General features: G+C 46.0%; 7 protein-coding genes across 7 annotated transcripts; 3 read left to right on the forward strand and 4 right to left on the reverse strand.

Moving 5' to 3' along the window:
• Nucleotides 1-16: 16 nt before the first annotated feature.
• On the forward strand, nucleotides 17-2,593 carry KUCA_T00000460001 (uncharacterized protein; the record flags this gene model as incomplete). The annotated part of the gene is made up of 1 exon (XM_022605002.1): nucleotides 17-2,593. One exon carries the CDS (start codon nucleotides 17-19, stop codon nucleotides 2,591-2,593), a length of 2,577 nt encoding a protein of 858 aa, XP_022456514.1.
• A 131-nt stretch (nucleotides 2,594-2,724) lies between these two features.
• On the reverse strand, nucleotides 2,725-4,149 carry KUCA_T00000461001 (uncharacterized protein; the record flags this gene model as incomplete). Its single annotated transcript, XM_022605003.1, has 1 exon — nucleotides 2,725-4,149. One exon carries the CDS (start codon nucleotides 4,147-4,149, stop codon nucleotides 2,725-2,727), a length of 1,425 nt encoding a protein of 474 aa, XP_022456515.1.
• A 352-nt stretch (nucleotides 4,150-4,501) lies between these two features.
• Nucleotides 4,502-7,897, reverse strand: KUCA_T00000462001 (uncharacterized protein; the record flags this gene model as incomplete). The annotated part of the gene is made up of 1 exon (XM_022605004.1): nucleotides 4,502-7,897. The coding sequence occupies one exon, from the start codon at nucleotides 7,895-7,897 to the stop codon at nucleotides 4,502-4,504; it is 3,396 nt and encodes a 1,131-aa protein (XP_022456516.1).
• An 823-nt stretch (nucleotides 7,898-8,720) lies between these two features.
• On the reverse strand, nucleotides 8,721-10,223 carry KUCA_T00000463001 (uncharacterized protein; the record flags this gene model as incomplete). Its single annotated transcript, XM_022605005.1, has 1 exon — nucleotides 8,721-10,223. The coding sequence occupies one exon, from the start codon at nucleotides 10,221-10,223 to the stop codon at nucleotides 8,721-8,723; it is 1,503 nt and encodes a 500-aa protein (XP_022456517.1).
• A 472-nt stretch (nucleotides 10,224-10,695) lies between these two features.
• Nucleotides 10,696-12,936, forward strand: KUCA_T00000464001 (uncharacterized protein; the record flags this gene model as incomplete). The annotated part of the gene is made up of 1 exon (XM_022605006.1): nucleotides 10,696-12,936. One exon carries the CDS (start codon nucleotides 10,696-10,698, stop codon nucleotides 12,934-12,936), a length of 2,241 nt encoding a protein of 746 aa, XP_022456518.1.
• Nucleotides 12,937-13,151: 215 nt separating this feature from the next.
• Nucleotides 13,152-14,981, reverse strand: KUCA_T00000465001 (uncharacterized protein; the record flags this gene model as incomplete). The annotated part of the gene is made up of 1 exon (XM_022605008.1): nucleotides 13,152-14,981. One exon carries the CDS (start codon nucleotides 14,979-14,981, stop codon nucleotides 13,152-13,154), a length of 1,830 nt encoding a protein of 609 aa, XP_022456519.1.
• A 1,654-nt stretch (nucleotides 14,982-16,635) lies between these two features.
• Nucleotides 16,636-18,675, forward strand: KUCA_T00000466001 (uncharacterized protein; the record flags this gene model as incomplete). Its single annotated transcript, XM_022605009.1, has 1 exon — nucleotides 16,636-18,675. The coding sequence occupies one exon, from the start codon at nucleotides 16,636-16,638 to the stop codon at nucleotides 18,673-18,675; it is 2,040 nt and encodes a 679-aa protein (XP_022456520.1).
• Between the last annotated feature and the right edge of the window lie 198 nt (nucleotides 18,676-18,873).

Raw genomic sequence — 18,873 nt, forward strand, 5'->3', positions numbered from 1 at the left:
AACTGAGAAGCTCACTATGGAGAATTTGGAGGTGAGGCCCAAATCCTTCATAATCAAATGGATAAATGCTCCAGATAACTCCAAGATAAAGTGGGAGGTGAAGCCATTGAAGAAATCCGTGAATTTCGGCATCTATGTCTCTAATTCGAAGTTTGAGATTGATCTCAATCAAGTCCATGAGTTTGACAGACAGAGATCGAACTCGGTAACTACGATATCGTCAAATTCTAGCCTGGAAGAGCGATTGGGGTCCCGTCTGACAAAGGTGGAATGGGTTGGAAAGTGCAACGGTAACGAACTGATCCAAGGTACTGTGAATGTGGAAACGGGCCACCTTTATGCCTTTGTGTTTGACAATACTTTCAGTAAGACAACGGGGAAGAAAATTCTGTTCAACCAATACATAGAGGAAGAAAGGAGACAAAGCACCACCGAGTCTCTGCCAGAACAAGTTGCTTCTGTCCCGAGCAATGTGAAGTTTGAACTACCGAAACAGACCCATGGTTCAGGTCCTGGTTCATCTTTCCTCACTGTCAAAGGTGGAAAGTACCTTCAGGGAATGCTGCTCAAGAAGAAGAGAAAGAGATCAACCAAGAATTTCAGCCAGAGATTTTTCGTCCTGAATTTCAAGTATGGCATTCTGAACTACTATGTGAACGATAGGTCAAACCATGTGAGGGGAAACATGTACATCAAAAATGTGATCATTTCTGCTGATAAACCGGGTCTAACTATTTACCTCGACTCCGGCCTAGAGTTATGGGTTTTGAAAGCCTATAACGCTGAGGACTGGCAAGTGTGGATAAAGGCCTTCAATTTCATCAAGAAGAAGAACAGAGCTGGCTATTCTGTTGATGAAGCTGGTGGAGTTTCGGGAATCGACTACGATGAAGAAGAGGTGAGTGAAAAAATTGATTCATTGAAGTTGACCGCCAATAAGCTGATGAATGGTCTTGAAAAAAGAAGACCTTCTTTCTGGAGAAGATACAGCAGATCGTCGTCTAACGTGAACAGCAACACTGTAAACAACAACTCCCACAGCGATGACTCCTCGTCTGTGAATGGCACTCTTAACACGAGCCCCAACGGTAGTGATGCTGTTGGATTGGCCAAGGAACTATATGCAGGTCTTTTGGAGCTGGAGACTCTGGTTCGCTCTCCGAAGCTTTCTCGGACCACGACCACAGCTGCTTCTTTGTTCTCACAAGAGTTCTATGATGCTCAAGAGTATCTCCATGAGGTGAGCGATAAGGTGGTTCTCTTGAAGGGTGCCTCAGAAGATGGCTTGCACAACAACTCTTCGGACAATTCGAATTTGAACTTTGACATCTCAAGCTCATCTTCTTCGGACGCTGACTCGTTTATGCCTCTGAAAAGTCCAATAAAGATAACCTCAGATGACCTCTATCCACTTCCTCTTCCGCCAGTGGCTAGAAGGAAAGACATCAGCCCAAGCACGGTGGATCCTCCCAGTTTGATTGCTTTTTTTAGGAAGAACTTGGGTAAGGATCTCTCTACGATCGCAATGCCTGTGTCTTCCAATGAACCGCTGACTTTTCTTCAAAAGTACGCCGAGTCCTACGAGTACACAAACTTGATTGACGAATCACTCAAGTCGGACGTTTCTTCAGGCGAAAGAATTCTGAAGATCGCTGCTTTTGCGATTAGCTCTCTATCCGCCTACCGCGCCAAAGTAAGGAACCAGAGAAAACCGTTTAATCCTCTTCTTGGTGAGACATTCGAACTTGTCAGAGAAGATCTGGGTTTCAGATTGATTGCTGAGAAGGTAGAGCATCGTCCGTTTGTTATTGCTGCTCGTGCAGAATCTGCTAATTGGACAATTGACCATTGTCCTACACCATCCCAGTCTATCCGTGGAAAAACTGCGGAGGTCACAGTCAAAGGAACAGTCACACTGACTGCAAGGTCCACAGGAGAAGTGTATCAATGGGTTCAGCCAGTCACCATGCTGAAGAACCTTATTGCGGGTGAGAAATATTCGGAGCCTGCGTCATCGATGACAATTACGTGCTCTAACGGTCAACGAGCTATTGTGAATTTTAAAGTGAGTGGGATGTTCAGTGGAAGATCAGAGACACTGTCCGTTAGAGTTCAGGATAAGGGCCAGTACTTACCACTCGAACTGAGAGGTTCGTGGACAGAGGAATTGCATTTCTACACAGAAGAGACTCAGGGAGAGTTGGTTTGGAAAGCTGGAAACCTCGTGCCCAACTATGCTTCAAAATTCGGATTTACTGAATTTGCGGCAGGGCTGAATCAGATCACCATGCTGGAAAAAGGTAAGCTGGCACCCACAGATTCTCGACTCAGACCCGACCAGAATGCATATGAGAATGGTGATGTAGATGAAGCTGAACAACTGAAGCTCAGTTTGGAGGAAGCCCAAAGGCTCAGGCGTAAGGAAAACGAGGCCACTTTCAAAAAGCACGAGACAAAATTCTTCAAGGAGATCCCAGGAAGCAGAGATCCAGGAAACGATGATAAACCTCTCTGGGCTTTTGTTGAGGGCGACAAAAGCTACTGGAACAGAAGAAAAAGACAAGATTGGGGAGACCTTCTAAAGCTCTGGTAGTTGACAAGGACTTTGATAGAATACTTGCACGAATAGGCAATAATTGTTATTACTCATAAATAAAACTCCACTTATTAATTTGGTAAATTGACAGCATCAATTTTGTCATTTGAGAATAATTTTTCGAGGCCTTACACATGGCGCACTTCTCTAATGAAGTACTTGTGGTTGACACCACCTGAAATAACGATTTGTGAAGAACCTGTATCTGAATCAATAGATAAGCCAGGAATGTAGTTTTCAGAGCCACTCGATCCAAGCAAAGGACTCAAAATTGGACTTAGCAGTTCGTCATTGGCTATGGCTTCCTCGATAGCATCTCCCACAGCCTCGTCGATGACAGTCTCATTATCCTCTTTATTAGTGATCAAAAATGCGCTGAAGATAAAGAAGATTCCCAGATAGTAAATCAAGCTGGTGTTTGTTGTATGGTAGAAAATTGAGTCGCAGATCATGCTGAGTGGAATCGCAGTAGAGAGGGAAAGGGCAGCAAGCAGTGGAGATGTCAGAAGAGATGCCATTACGGAGCAGTAATCGGAAATGCAGTTCAAAACTCCAGAGGCCAGCACGATAAACCAAACGGTTCCCGAACCTGGCCAATAGAACGGCTGAACATTTGTAATGTGGAGAATCAACATGACAGGCCAGAACAAAACCAATGTGAACACTCCAACCCAGGCAAACACAATCCTGTCATTCTGAGGGTCGGTGGAATCGCCCATCTTCACCTTCATGATGATTAAGTAGCAGGCATACGCAAAAGATCCACACAAGGCAATGAAATCACCAAGAATGGGATTCTTCAATGCATCGTTGTGTTTGGAATGCGAGTCGCTCAAGGTGATCAAGAAAATCCCAGTAATGCTGACTATGATGGACACAAGCTTTGGCCACGAAAAGCTTTCCACCTTGAAAGCAACTCCCAATACCAAAGTAAACAGAGAAGTTGCCGTCATGAGAATGGTCTGGTTGGTTGCGCTGGTAAATTTCAAGGCTGCACTTCCGCATGCGTTTCCTATGAAGTATATAGTGGCAGTCTCTAGTGCCAACAGGATGATCTCGCCTTGGGTCAATTTGATATCCGGTGTCTGGATCACAGTTTCTGAGAAAGCAGAATCTATCAACGGAGTCTCTTCGTCCAATGTGGGGCTTTTGACCTCGTCTGAGCCAGACTCACGAAAGATCCGTCTCCTCACAAAGTCTATGGCATCTGGTATAGCATAAATCACAAACGATCCTCCGGTGATATAGCTCACAAAGAATGGCTGTTCGTATTCTCCAGTCTTCGTGACACTGTTGATGAGTTGGGTAGAAGCGATCCAAAATACAACAACGATTCCAAGCAGAAACAGACCGTATCTCCATCTCTTCTCCTCCACATCCTTGATAAGCTCAACCACCTGAGAGGCATACTCCGTTTCTGAGATTTCCAATGTCGGAGACTGAGCCTTGAAGCTCTTGGGTGTGTTTATGGTTCCACCACCAGCGGTATCTATGAGAATGATTGGGGACCTCATTGCGACAAACGTGCCGCTTGACCCTGGATTGTTTGCCATGATTCGTGGAGGCTCGGCAAGACGTGCAAAAATAAAAAAAGGACCGAGCGCCAGGCCAATATCCACCTATGATCCTGACCAATGCCAACTTCTATATCCAACAATTGCTATCAATTACACCAATCGAAGCCTGCTATAATAACCGGAAAGCAAAATGGAAGCTTCCATCAGGAGGAATTGCATATCGCAGGCAGATAGGACGCATCCGACTTCCTCTTTTGGACTGCGCACGCGCCTGATAAAAGCCGGGGTCATAGAAACTTGCATACATATGTGGATTTTATATATAAAACGGCGAGCCTCTATTAGATACCTGAGAGTTGGAATATTTTAAATTTATAAAAGGCGGAGATCATTCGTCGTCCTCCTCATCATCGGTGTTGACAGGCTTTGGAGTGCCCTTTGGCGAACTCAGCCACTCGATGTGACGCAGTCTTCTGCGTTCATCTCTGAGCTTCTTGTCGTTTCTGGTCATCTTCTTCTTCTTGATTCTGATCTTGATGTTAGCTGGGGAGTCATCGTCAGCCTTTTGCTTGGCAGCGGCAGCAGCCTTGGCAGACTCGGAGTCTCCACCACCATCCTCGAATCTGGCCTGGTCCACACCAATGACACCCTTGGTAACCATGGTTCCATTCTCAACAACCCATTGCTCCGGACAGAGCGCTCCCACAAACTCGTTGTTATGCGAAATCATTACAACACCTCCAGCCCAGTCACGGATGGCAACAGCGAGACCTCCTAGAGAGTCACGATCCAGATAATTGGTAGGCTCATCCAGCACGAGCAAATGAGGGTTATTCCACATGGCACCAGCAATGACAACCTTGACCAGTTGACCACCAGACAAGGATCCCATAGGAGTGTGATCTGCGATTTCACCATCAAGACCAACATCCTCGAAATGCTTACGGATGACAGAAGGAATCAAGTCACGGTAACCAAGACCTTCTCTGGAGGCCTCGTGATCATCGAACTTTTGCACCAGCTTACCAAAACCTTCAGCGATAAGATACTCTCTTGGGACCCATGAGTTGTATTTGGGCAACCAGAATTTCCATTTGATCTCGTATTGAAACGATTTCTTGAGCTTTTGTCTACCGGTGATGGCCTCAACTTGTCTTGGGCCTCTTCCATCCTTGATATCCATTTCCTTGGACATCATCTCCTTCTCGTCCTCGGAAATCTTACGCGATTCCTTCAACAGCACTTCACGATCGTCACCAAACTGATAACGCCATTGCAAATATTGGTTGGCAGTCTTCTCCTTGTGCATCTCAACGTGCTGCAAGGCATGTTGGGCGATATAACCAATACGCAGATTTGGATGCTTCTCAACCTTACCTGAATTGGGCACCAGTTCACCAGTAAGCAGCTTGATCAAAGTAGACTTACCGGCACCATTTGGACCCAAAATGGCAACCCTCGAGTTGAGGGAAAGCGAGCACGAAACGTGACTCAAAGAAGGCTTCGCGGCTCCTGGGTACGCAAAGGTCACATCAGACATCTTTGCCACGGCCCTGGTGGCCGACTTCACACCAGTGAGGATACCAGGAGGTGGGAAGGCCATCTGGACATTGGAATCGGTCAAGGTGTAATAGGACTTACCCTCTGGCTTGACCTCCACAAACTTGGACAGGTTTCCTTTGTAATATGCGAGCTTCTTATTTTCATAATGAATGATATCAGTGCAAACGGCATCCAAAAATCCAGAATCATGCGAAACGATCAAAGAGGTGATATCGGTATGTTCGACCAAATAGTCTTGCAACCAGGCAACGTTGGCAACATCCAAATGATTAGTAGGTTCGTCAAGAAGGAGAATATCAGCTTTCATCAGCATGGCTCTGGCCAGCTCCAGCTTCATCTTCCAACCACCAGAAAGAGAGCCAACATGTTGAGCTCTTCTCTCTTCGTCGAAACCAACACTTGCCAAAGCATCAGCAACGTCGTCACGGGAAACATGGCTCAGATCTGGGTCAGATGCAATGAAAGCAACCAAATCCATGTCTGCCTCAGATCCTTGGAGCTTGTGCTCGACAAAACAGGTCTTCAGCTCATCAGGAGAAGGAAATCCTTCCAACTGACCATTGGCAATGGACCTCATTAGGGTGGACTTACCAGCACCATTACGACCACACAGACCGTATCTGTGACCCTTTATCAATCTCAAAGTAGTCTTGTTCAAAAGCATTCTAGAACCGTAGGCCAGGGAGAAGAAAGCATCCACAATGATGACACCATCCTCATTGTTTTCTTGGATTGCTTCTGGGGTGAAGAGGTCCTTCACAGTCTTCACGGTGCTTGCAACAGCAGCGGCTCTCTCGTCCTCGTTAGAGATGATAGAGTTTGCGGCCATTTCAAGATACTCTTGCAAAGCATTCCAGTCGTTGACGTTGGAATCGGCAACCAAAATGGCAGTCAAATATTCGAGAACCAATGGATCCTCAACATGAGCCTTGAATGCCTCCAGGTATTTCCCAGATGACTCCTCAAATATTCTTCCATGGAACTTACCATCAGAGTGTTCGGCTTCAGCGTCTTCCAAGACCTTGAGAGCCTTGGCTGCGAGCTCACGGACCTCAGGAAGAGAAGCGTTGTTCACCACCTTCTTGATACCGGGCAACAAAATTGGGATGAACCTCTCAATTTCACGCTTGTTGTTGACCAATCTGGTCAAATTCTCGGTAACAATAACGGTTTGTCTAAGCTGTTCCTGTGTGGAAGAGGACATCTTGAGGGACTTGTCCAAAGTTGGAACAAGAATAGATAATGCAGGCTCAGTTACCTCCGCCACAAAGGTGACGGAAGAAAGAGTCTTCATACAGGCTGGGACCTTGGATGGATCGGCCAAGGTTTCGACGATCAAATCGTATCTGGACGCCAGATCAAGATTGTCAAGCACCTGCACGAAATCCTTCAATGTCTTGAGACCAATCTTGGCCAGTTCAGGCTTGAAATCGGTGGCCATGTCAGTCAAGACTGGGATGGCATCTATGAATCTCATCTCCAACAAATCAGCAGGAGACGTCAAAACGATCTTGTCAACAAACTTCAGAGCGGAGATCTTACTGTTCCACTTAGCAGAGGACTTCATGTACTTCAACAGAGAAGACAGAACCACGGATGAAAGTGCCTCTTTAGGAAACATACCATACACAGCATCGAGTGCAATTTGTGCAGATCTCTTGACGTTGTTATCCTTGTCTGAGAGCATATCGAAGGCAAATGGCAACAAGTCGACGAAGTAGATTTCGAAAGGAGTAATACCTGCAAATTTTCTGCTCAAGCTATGGAGCAGAAGCATGCTTCCTTCTCTTGCCAAAGCTGGGTTTTTCTGCTTACTCAGCGACTTCAAGACTCCAGCAATGTCCCATTCAACGATCGATCTGGCACCGTTAGCCAGCACCTTGTCAGCAATGGCATCACACTGGGTACGCACTTCCGACAGCTGTTTAGCGATCTGGATGTTGGTCAGGTTGTCGGAAATCGGCGAAACTTGGAGTCTCTCTAAAGCGGAATTGAGAGAGGTCAACGAGGCAGTCGACTCGGTGGCGGTCATTGGTGTGGCGGTACCACTTGTAAATGCGGAAGATGCTTGGGAACTGTAGAGGTTTGGGACAGGACTTGGGGAGCTTCTTGGTTGAGGCTCTTGGGACTTGAGGTAGGCGTCCAGAGACATATTCTTTGGAGCCTTCGCGCTACCATTGCTCCGGAAGGATGGAGCATTCACGTTGAACTTCGGAGGCATTTTGATAGATTTACCTTTTCGAAAAGTTCTAAAAATGGTTTGTCCTTAGAAGCAAAAAGGAGGAAAAAGACAAGACATCAGCGGCATCATCAGACCGTGAGGATAAATTTTTATTTTTTTTCAACGCCCCCATCGGGATGGGATATCTCCCGTTTTGGTAGGTAATACGAGGTTTAGCCGCACTTTTTTCGCGGAATATGGCATGGCATCGGTTTTAGAGGTTATCTAGATAATGGGAGCTGTATATTGTAAAAAAAGACATTGAAGAAATCTTAATGTTCAAAAAAGCAAGTAATCGTCAACATTCAAGAGGTCCGATATCTACATCAGCATCACGAGCCAAAAAAAAAAAAATGAAAAGAGAACTCCTCATCAGGGGCTCGAACCCTGGACATTTCGGTCGACTTCTTGACGAAACGAGATCCTTAAAAGCCGAACGCTCTACCAACTGAGCTAATAAGGATAGTTCTCAACGCATTGGAATCCTGAGACAGATGATGTACGAGTTTAGTGGTTCAAACACTACCAGTAACAACGAACGTTTTCATAACATTTATGCAATTTTTTGTGAGATATTCATTTCCGGTTGTGTCAGAGTCTATTTCCAAAGATTATCCACGCAGGGTGCCGGTTTAAATTTCTGCAAGGCGTTTCGACAGTACTAGTTAATGCACGCTTTCGTCATTAACCAAGGCTTCTGGAGACTGATTGATTGATGATAGGTAGTTTATAGATCCTTGCAAGCACCCACCCAGTGAAGGAAACCTAAAACCGATAACAGATCTACTAGTGCTACCATTGCAATCGTTTCGTAGTGTTACATCTAATTAAATACACAGTTTTGCAGCTTCCCGGTGTCATAGATCACGGAAACGGCATTGTTTTCTTTTGAGGTGAAAAATACGTCAACTGCAGTCCCTGAAACTTTCACAGATGACTGTAATGATTCACTCCACTTCTTCTCTTTCTTGGTATACCTGTTGTATACAATTGACTTGCCCAGATTGGAGATCAGTATGCTAGCAGATCTATCGAATGCGAGAGAAAGAGGAGAACTGGGTAAAGCCCATCTATGCACCACAGCGGAGGTTCTGAGGTCGTATATCAACACAAGACCCGTTTTACCTGTTGAATATCCCACTGCTAACCAGTATCCATTCGGGGCAAACTCGACAGCCGATGGAACGCTGTCTTCAACTGGCTCGCAGGTAACACCGACAGCACCGGTGCTTAAATCATAAACTTGCACTGTATTGGAAGTAGCATCACCTAAGGCCAGCAGAACTCCATCCAAATGGAGAGAGGCTCCTATGCATCTGAAGTCGTTTTTGATCTGGTAAGCCGGCTGCTTCTGGTCGCTATCGATGTATGTGATGGATCCCGTCTCACTGCCCACAGATATTACATGTGCGTTGATACCAGGGTGGCCAAATACGGCCTTTTGTGGTTCATCAAGATTCGCTATAGTCCTTCCATGGGCATATATGGCGCCATTTGCTAGACCAACGATCGCTGAGGAGTCCAGGGCAAATGAAGTTGCTGTCACGGCACTTGACTCTTGGTCAAGAGCGACGTCTTCCAATTCGCCAGAAGTAGCTCCGAATATAAGTACATTGCCACTGGCATCACCCACTAATATAGATTGTGAGTTTTCGCTGAAGGCTGCGGATGTCACGTTTCCTCTTGATTTAGGGGCCTTCTTGTGATCCTGGATCGACTTGACAATCTCATGCTCCTCTAAAGTTCCTTCGGGAGCAGCAAACTTCTTTCTATCCTTCTTGTGAGCCAAAAACAGCTCACCTTGGGCTTCTATTATGAGTTTTGAGTATGACTTTGGTACGCTGGAGCTGATCTCCCCGGCCGATGGCTGCTGGGACTCTTCATCCACCTCCATACCGTTCAAATCTTGTCCCTTAGCAATACTGCCAGCAAGCTCCTGAAGAGCATTTCTGGCATCATCTCTCTCTTTCATGAATTTGGCAGCTACTCTGGCTGCAGCATCACGATAGTATAACGCAACACTCAATTCCTCTTTTGCAACATTGAGCTCTTTGCGCAGCTGGAACACCTCTAGTGAAAGAGCATCCCATTCGTTTTGGAATGTAGATAGTAGGGTTGGAATTGAAGTAAGACTCGTGGGTTTCACAAACAACGTAGGCTTTTCATCGATTGCGATCAAGTCCTCAACAGACAGTGGCTCGTCGTTAATTGGGTCTGTTCCATTGGCGTTGACGTAAGTCTCGATAAGGCGTCTTTCAAAGACCTTTCCACTTTTAGGAGATACCACGGGCTCTTTGGCCAATTCTCCTGAAAGAGAGCAAATCATCTTCAGAAAAGATGTTCGATAATATACGTTCAAGGAATGTTTATCCGGTAGTTTGTTTGGGGTTCTGCAATCTAGTGATGTTGTAGTTCGAAAATTTCTAAGATGAGCGTGTGCATACCAAAACATCCGTTCCTGGTGATGCTTTCAAGATCAGCACTCCCCAAATGGGTGGAGGCAGGGACTTTGTCTCAGAGAATACTCGCTGTTTAACGGTGGCTCGAAGTTTTAAATAGAACAAGGATTAGCTCAAAAGATTGCTGTCCATATTCTAATTGTTCTAGCTTTCGGTTGACCATTCACGTGACACAGACGTGGCGTTTGATCTATTTGCTGTCGGTGTCTCTCCTTGGAATTAGCCTGATCTAGATCTCAAAGTCACTCCAACAATAGGAGCGTTCTTGCCACGCAAAAAAAATAAGAAGCTTTTGGGAGCATCAAATCTGGGTATTCGCAATCTATAGCTCTCCCAAAAATGGAAAAAAGCTTCGACCTCAGCGAGAAGGAGGTGTCCCTTCCTCCAGATCTGGAGAGTGGGATTAGCTCGTCGCCAGGGAGGAATTCCGATTCGAACTCCCCATACTCCTCTCCTTCTTCAGTCATACACCATCTCCCGTCTGATGCGGGGGAGATATCACCTGTTGGATCGCAGGAACAACAGTTTTTACAGCCGAGAAAAAGACACCAAAGAAACGCTTCTCTTAGCATTAGTCCGACGGCCGCAGGTTTTGCTGAAGCAGAAGCTGAGGCAGGAGCCAGTTCGTTGTTGAGGGTAATTTTTTGGATTCTGTATGCCACATTGCCTCTGGGTATATTGGGGTACTTTTTAGCAAGTTATGCTGTGGATTACAGACACTCCAACCACTCAGGAAGTGGGTACTATCCAGATTTGCCCTCTGGTTATGCATCCAAAACGGGCAACTTTGACGATTTCGGAATTGAGTTCTACGATTTGCAGGACTACAGGTCCACCCCAGAAGGCTGGAATAGAGACGAACGTGTGTTGTTCTGCGTTCCACTTCGTGATGCCTCTGCGCATTTGCCCATGTTCTTTGGCCACATGAGAAACTTGACATATCCTCATAATCTGATTGATCTTGCGTTCCTGATCTCGGATACCTCTGACTCAACGATAAAGGATCTCAAGAAGCATCTTGCAGAGATACAATCCGATCCCGATTCAAGTTTCCACTTTGGTAGAATCAATATCTACGAAAAGGACTTTGGACAGATCATAGGTCAGTCGTTTAGTGATCGTCATGGATTTCAAGCCCAAGGCCCCAGAAGAAAGCTCATGGCTATTGCACGTAATTGGTTATTATCTACAGCTTTGAGACCAGACCATGCTTGGGTCTATTGGCGTGATGCTGATGTGGAGACAATTCCCGCGACCATAATAGAAGACCTGATGCACCACGACAGAGATGTTATTGTGCCCAATATCTGGAGACCTTTGCCCGATTGGCTTGGTTACGAGCAACCATACGATCTTAATTCATGGCAGGAAAGTGAGGGTGGAATCGAGCTGGCTGACAGGCTGGATGAGGATGCCGTCATCGTAGAGGGTTACGTTGAGTATGCGACCTGGAGGCCACATCTGGCATATCTTCGTGATGCCAACGGGGATCCAGAGGTGGAGATGGAGTTGGATGGAATTGGAGGTGTTTCAATTCTCTCCAAAGCCAACGTTTTCAAGAGCGGGTCGAATTTCCCAGCATTCTCGTTCCAGAAACATGCTGAGACTGAGGGATTTGGCAAGCTGTGCAAGCGCATGGGATATAGTGTTATTGGTTTGCCCCATTATACTATCTGGCATATCTACGAGCCATCTTCCGACGACTTGAGGCACATGGAATGGATGGCACAGGAAGAAAAGAGAAGACTGGAAAGGGCCAAGATCCAAAAGTTCTATGATAAAGCATGGAAACTTGCTTTTGAAGAAGTTGACGAGGACTGGAAGAGGCTCAAGTTCAATGTGTTCAAGAACACAGATCTCCGCAAGACCGGGAGAAAGATCGAGGTGGACTGGTCCGAAGTGGATGAATATCTGTTGGAGATGGATGACGAGTATAATTCGGGTGCCAGTACTGAGTGGTATGATGAGGAAGAAAACCAGGATCCAATGAGCTTGTTTGAGAAATATGATGACGACTTCAAGGACAAGTTGGAGAAATCGAAGAAGACAGACAACCCTCACGAGGAAGTCTTCAATTCTTTCCCACTGAACCCTTACGTCAGTGGTAAAAACGGCAAGAACTATCAATTTGTGAAATTCAGGAAGGGTAATGGCGACGATATCGTCAACAGTCAGACCAACGATGAAGAGCGCAAGAAGGAGTCAGCCGAGATGGAGCTCGCGTTGAGCGAAGCACGCATGCTGAAGGAGGAAGAGAATGCCAAAAAGATTGAGGAGGAGAACGCATTGAAGGCAGAAAAGGAGAAAGAAGCCGAGATGGCCAGGAAACAGAAGCTCAAGGAGGAGGAAGAGCAGGCCAAAGTCTTGAAAGAGCAAGAAGATGCCAAGAAGAAGTTCGAAGAGGCTGAGATGGCCAAGATGAAGGAGCAGGCCGCTAAGAGACGTGCCGAGAAACTTGAAAGGCAGAAAGAGAAGAAGCGGAAAGAGGATGAGGAGATGAAGAGGTTGAATCAGATAGCAATCGATAAGGAGATGTCGAGAAGGGAAATTGAGAAGCTGAAAGATCCTCAGGAGAAGTAGAGGATGGAAAGCAATCTCGAAAAAGGTGTCATCATTACACCTAATTTTTCAGTCGAAGACGCAAGATATGAGAAAGCGTTCTGTTAAATATTACGATTGAGTGCATGCAGTCTGAATAACGATATAATAAAAATAATTGCAGACAATGTGACCTTCATTTGTGGATTCGTTTTTGTGTTTTTTGCGTATTCTAATAACTGTATGTTTTGATCATTTTAGTTGTTTTCGTCAACTGTTTCCTGCCATAGCCATTTGCGCCATATCTCGCCGGCCTCGTATATAACGTTCTCTATGTCTCTTGAAGATTTTCTGTGTTTGAAGTTTGTGGATGTCATTGAGTGAGGATGCTGCGATGTGTCTACCGATTCGTTCAGCGAAGGTGTCGCAGTGGAAGGGTCGACTCCATTCATAGCATCCAGTTTGGCGTTGATCTTGGCTTTGTACTCGGACTCCAGAATGTGTTGAAAGTTTGGACCGGTCTGTGATGAAGCTTTGTTGAGAAATTCTCGTATTTCGCTCTGTTCAAGTTCCAAAAGTGCAAACTCCTTCGACTTCAGAAACGCAACAGATATGAATATGAGTTCAAAATGAGGATCCAGCACTGAAACCGGAGGGACCAATTCAGTGTCTGCACTAGAGGATCGAGACCCTCCGGACCCCATACTCAACAAGTTTGTAGATGATAGAGACGAGATAAGAGGCTTTAGCGACGGTCTGCAAGTGTTGTTCAAAGAGAGAGGATTCCAGAAGAAGTCGGGACCAAGTAACTCCGATGTTTGAGGAGTGAGTCCTAGTCGGGATACGTCTTCCTGCGAGAAAGATTTAGAATCCCTCCAACCAAGAAGCATATCCCAGACGCGTCCACGGTCATAACGCGACCAGGCTTTTGCACCACACCATTTGAGCCACCAGATAATCCAGTCATCCTTCTGACTGTTCGTGTTCAGAATGTCCTCCTCGCTTAAAAACTGGTTTAACTCGGGGAGACACTTTCGCAGACAGTAGAGGAAAAACGCGATACGATCATTTGGAGATCCTCCCTTCATTGGCAGAGTGTTCATCAACGACTCCTCCGTGGTCTGAGAGCCCTTGTTCTGGCCAGCAGTCGTCTCTTCTTCACGTGGCTCTGGTGAGTGAAGAATGACCAACACCAGTCTTTCGTATATCTCTGCAAAAGTCATCACCTTGTAAGGGTATTCTCTGAAGGGAGAACGCAACCCACTAGAGCCGTTTACCGTGTAGTCGGTGGCAGTTTCAGGAAGTAAAAAGGAGGGGTCGTCCACAGATCCATCCGAAGATTTGGGTGAACTGGATACAGAGTGGGTTGATATCACGCTATTCAATTGGTCTTCAGGCAGTCTCTCGAAAAAGTCGTCGAGGAGATTTCTTAGCTTCGTTCCATTCTTAGCGATGTCGTTTCTTCCACAGAGCACATAGTTTGAATCTGGCAAAGGCGGAATCCACTCGGCGAGCCCTAGTGCAACCCAAGCCAGACCAGAGTCGTAATTTATAATAGAACCCCATTTCTTCATGAACTTCACGATGGCCCTTTCGATAGTCTGGAAGATCTCATCCTGAGTGGAGAAAAGCTCTCTCAGCTCAGGTGTGAGGTTTTTTGGTTCGAGAGTGGCTCTGGAAGACTTCAGGTACTTGCGTAAATCACTCTTGATCTTGGCCACAGACGTATCTTCAGATACTGGCGTCTCGTCGTTCTCATCAAGCTCCACCTCAAAGTCGGGTGTGATATAGGGGTTAATCACAAAAGGATGGTACCGCAACAAAACAGGCCATGCCTTGGCACGGAGCGCTGGAGGCAAACCTCGCTGTCTGGCAATCATGGCCAAACCTCCCACATTCTTGGTCTGTAGGTAATGATTGCACAATCTCACCAGCTCTGGGGTATCCGTAACGGCCAACTTGGCGTGCGACCTGGATGAAAGACCCAGTTTGATGGAAGATGAAGTTGATGATGACGTTGAGGGCTTCTTCACAGGAGATTCCAGTGATGGCGACGCCAGCGCAAAATTCGATGCCTCCATAGTCATGAGTGCTTTCGATTTGGATATCTTCTAGAAGATGCTATCGGCTTGACTTTCACAGGCTTTTGGTGAAAGGTATTCAAGATTCAATGGTGTAGTCTGGGTTAGCTGATCCGGGCTATAGATTCGTCATCTTAAATGGATCTTGTAGCAAATGAAGGGTTCTGAAAAATCGAGGTTCGGGCTCCAATGCGGGAAAAAAGGTGGTGGAACACGTTCACGGAGAAATACCTAGAGGCAAATCACCCAATAGCTGTGACAAACGGTTCACGAACAGTGGAGAATGACCAGACAGGAAATAGCGCTTCCAAAGGTTGAAGGGATACGAGCGTCTCTCTCCAAACTCCTCACAAGACTAAGAAAATCTTTTGTGGGCACGCACGCAAAACAAAATAGTCACGTGACAATGCTGCGGATGGAAAAAGTGTGAAAGGGATGGATTTTATAGGGATTTAAGAATTTGTTGAAAGCAGTGAGTTATCTATTTTGAGAATATGGTTATAAAGGGTAATTTATGTTTCTTTCGGGGCGTTTTTGTTTTTGTTTTGGTGCGTTTAAACAGTTGCTTAGTTACAACCACTCAAACGACGCTGGCTGCCAAATCATCTCGTGTGAAGAGGCCAGGGCGATTTCATTTCACGTGACCGTCCCTAATCCCAACGCCTTTAGGTAAAAAAGAGGGGAGGGTGACGCATAAGTGAAATTCACTCTCATCGATAGAGAGGGAATTGATTCGCAGAGGCATTAAGCATGGAGTTGTGCTATTGCAAGATTCTTCTTCACATAAAGAATCTTTTGGCCTCAAGGTCAGCTGTGCTCCCACCAGCCAATGCTCCAGTCTCAACTGTGCGGCTCATTGCCAGTAGTTCTGTCAGTCGGGTAAGGTCGGATAATTACGGATAACTGCGGGATATTAGGAAGTTAATACTCTCTTAGTCTCGAGAATTTCATGCCCGAAACGCAAATGCTAACAACATCAAATCTTACCCGAAACACACCGTTAGTGAAACGAATTAAGCCGGAGCCACGGTCCGAAACGGGTCCTATACGTGGTTCTCCACTGTAATATTATCTCTCGTTAATTTTAAGCACTAGTCTTGGCATTGCCATCGCTGGGGTAGAACCTTTGCTTTGGCATCGGCAATCGTTTGAGTTCCCGATACCCGAAGCCATTTGCCGAAGGCGGAGATCGAAATGGTCCACATGCATCTAAACGGCTACACTTATCTCCATTGCCCACCCCAGCAAATCCTGGCAAATGACTAGACTTGCTAACTACTCCTTTTGATGCTCTCCTCAAATTGTTGGGAAACCTAGATATATCAACGAAAAGTTCACAGCTATCAAAACTTGGACCGCCGTTGAAACTCCGCTGTAATAGGGGCCTTGGCGTGCATCACACATACTTTCAAAAAATAATTTTTGAGTACTCCACATTTTAATCCCTCAGCCTCGCCAGTCCATTCGAAGACAACGTCCTTTCTGGTTGTACAAGCTGTTATAACCAGGTCTTACAGGTTGTTCAAATTTTTAAGTTGTTATAGCCTTCTTTTCCAGTTGGTCGAATAAACAAACCAGTAATCAGACTCATAGTCAGACTGGCGGTTGTCGTTTTCAAATACCCGGATCTACTTGCTACAAGCACCAAAACATTCTGAAAATGTCAGGCAGGGATGTTGACCCAACATATACCCCCGGCTCTGCTTCGCTGAGTTCCTCGGTAGAGGCCATCGAAGATCCCGGTGTTTCAACTCCTCAAGCTTTGGAGTCTCACAAATACACGGGTTCAAGGAGATCTTCCAGTTTGCATTCTGGTCAAAGAATGTCTAGTTCTGCCAGTGGCCGTTTCGGGCTTGAACGTATCCTCACTGGGGTATCTCAACGAAGTGGAACTTCTGTGGTTTCAGGTGACTCCATGGCTTCTCGTGGTTTGTCTGTAAAGGATATATATGGAGACATGGACAATGACGATATACAGCTTCAACGGACTAGAACAGTGAATACTATCTTGACTACACTATCGCATAGGGCATCTGAGCGTGAGAAAACTGCCCAGCGTGTGATGGAGTCGAATACTCCTTCGGATGTCGAGACTAGTGCTCATGATTCGGACGAGGAAGCTCCAGAAGCAAAATCATTCGAGTACCCTGAACAAGTACCAGAGAACGTTATGGCTGTCAAAGGCTATGGAGCTGAGTTTTCCAACGTGGATCCCGAGTTAGTCACCTGGGATGGTCCTGATGATCCGGCGTTCCCAAGAAATTGGTCAAGACCAAGGAAATGGATCTCCACGCTGATTGTGTCTGTTTACACATTCGTTTCACCAGTGTCTTCTTCCATGCTATCGCCAGGAATGTCCGCCATTGCCAAAGACTTCAACATCACCAACCCAGCATTGCAATCGCTTGTGGTCAGTATATTTATTCTAGCATGGGCAATCACCCCACTCGCATTGGCACCCTTCTCCGAGATGTTTGGAAGGAAATTGGTGCTGACAGTCTCCATCATTTGTCTGTTCGCGTTCAATCTGGGATGCAGCTTTTCGCAGAATACGGCTCAGATGATCATCCTCCGTTTTTTTGCGGGTTGTTCAGGTGCCGCTCCACTTTCGATTGGAGCTGGAGTACTTGGTGATCTGTGGGACGACAAAGAGAGAAACTTTGCTATGGCATTCTATTCTATTGGCCCTACATTTGGTCCTGTCTTTGGTCCCGTGGTTGCTGGCTTTATCGTTGAGAATTGCGGCTGGCGCTGGATATTCTGGGTTCTTTGCATCCTCAACGGATCAGTTGCAATCACTGGTTTGCTGTTCTACCAGGAAACTTACTCGCCTACTTTACTGAGGGACAAAGCCAAAAAACTTAGAAAAGCCACTGGTAACCCAAATTTAAAGACGATATATGATATTGCGGATGGCTCCACCACCACAGAGAAGATTCTCGTTAATGTTGCCAGGCCAGTCAAGCTTCTTTGCACGAATCCAGTCATCATCGGGCTTGGAGCCTTCCAGGCGTTCGTGTATGGTATGATGTATCTCATGATCACCACTTTCCCCAAAGTGTGGGGCACCGTCTACGGGTTCAACAAGGGAATATCAGGACTTATGTACATGTCAATGGGAGTTGGTTTTGCAATTGGAATTGTGGTTTGGACTTGGGCCGTGAGTTATTTCTATGTCAAGCTCAAGGCCAAAAATGGAGGCGTTGCCGAACCTGAATTCAGACTACCCACTCTTATATTCGCTGGTTTGGGGTGCCCTATTGGTCTGTTCTGGTACGGATGGTCCGCTCAGCACCATATTCACTGGATAATGCCTGCCATTGGTGCCGCTATCTTTGCATTCCATCTGATCGTCGTCTTCCAGGCCATCCAGAATTACCTCATTGACATGAACCCACGGTTTGCGGCAAGTTCTGCTGCAGCGGCTGCAACTTATCGCTCATGTTTCGGATTTGCGTTTCCGCTATTCGCTTCGTATATGTTCAATGCTTTGGGCTACGGTTGGGGTAATACACTGTTTGCCTTCATTGGGCTTGGTCTGGGTATTCCTTTCCCATTGTTCATGCTGAAGTATGGACAGAAGCTGAGAAAGTGGGCCAATGCTCGTATGGATTTGGAACAAGCAAGACGTGATCAAGTTTACCTGGCGAGACTCCAGGCACAGAACGTCAAGGAGGGAGAAACACATGTTAAGTCATGATAATGTTGTCTCTGATAGACTATTACGGTAATTCGAATAAGAAGACGTTTATTTGATTATTTATTCTATTCAAATGTTTTCCAGGACCTTAGACGATGAGTTTGAGTAGGTTAACCGGACCTTGGTGAGACCATGGCCAAAGTAGGCAACACCTAAAATTGGCTTGCTAAAATCTTTGAAGGATACAAAAACTAAAAA

Source organism: Kuraishia capsulata, genomic scaffold, assembly GCF_000576695.1.
Source record: "Kuraishia capsulata CBS 1993 genomic scaffold, Kuraishia_capsulata_scaffold_1, whole genome shotgun sequence".
NCBI lineage: Eukaryota > Fungi > Ascomycota > Pichiomycetes > Pichiales > Pichiaceae > Kuraishia > Kuraishia capsulata.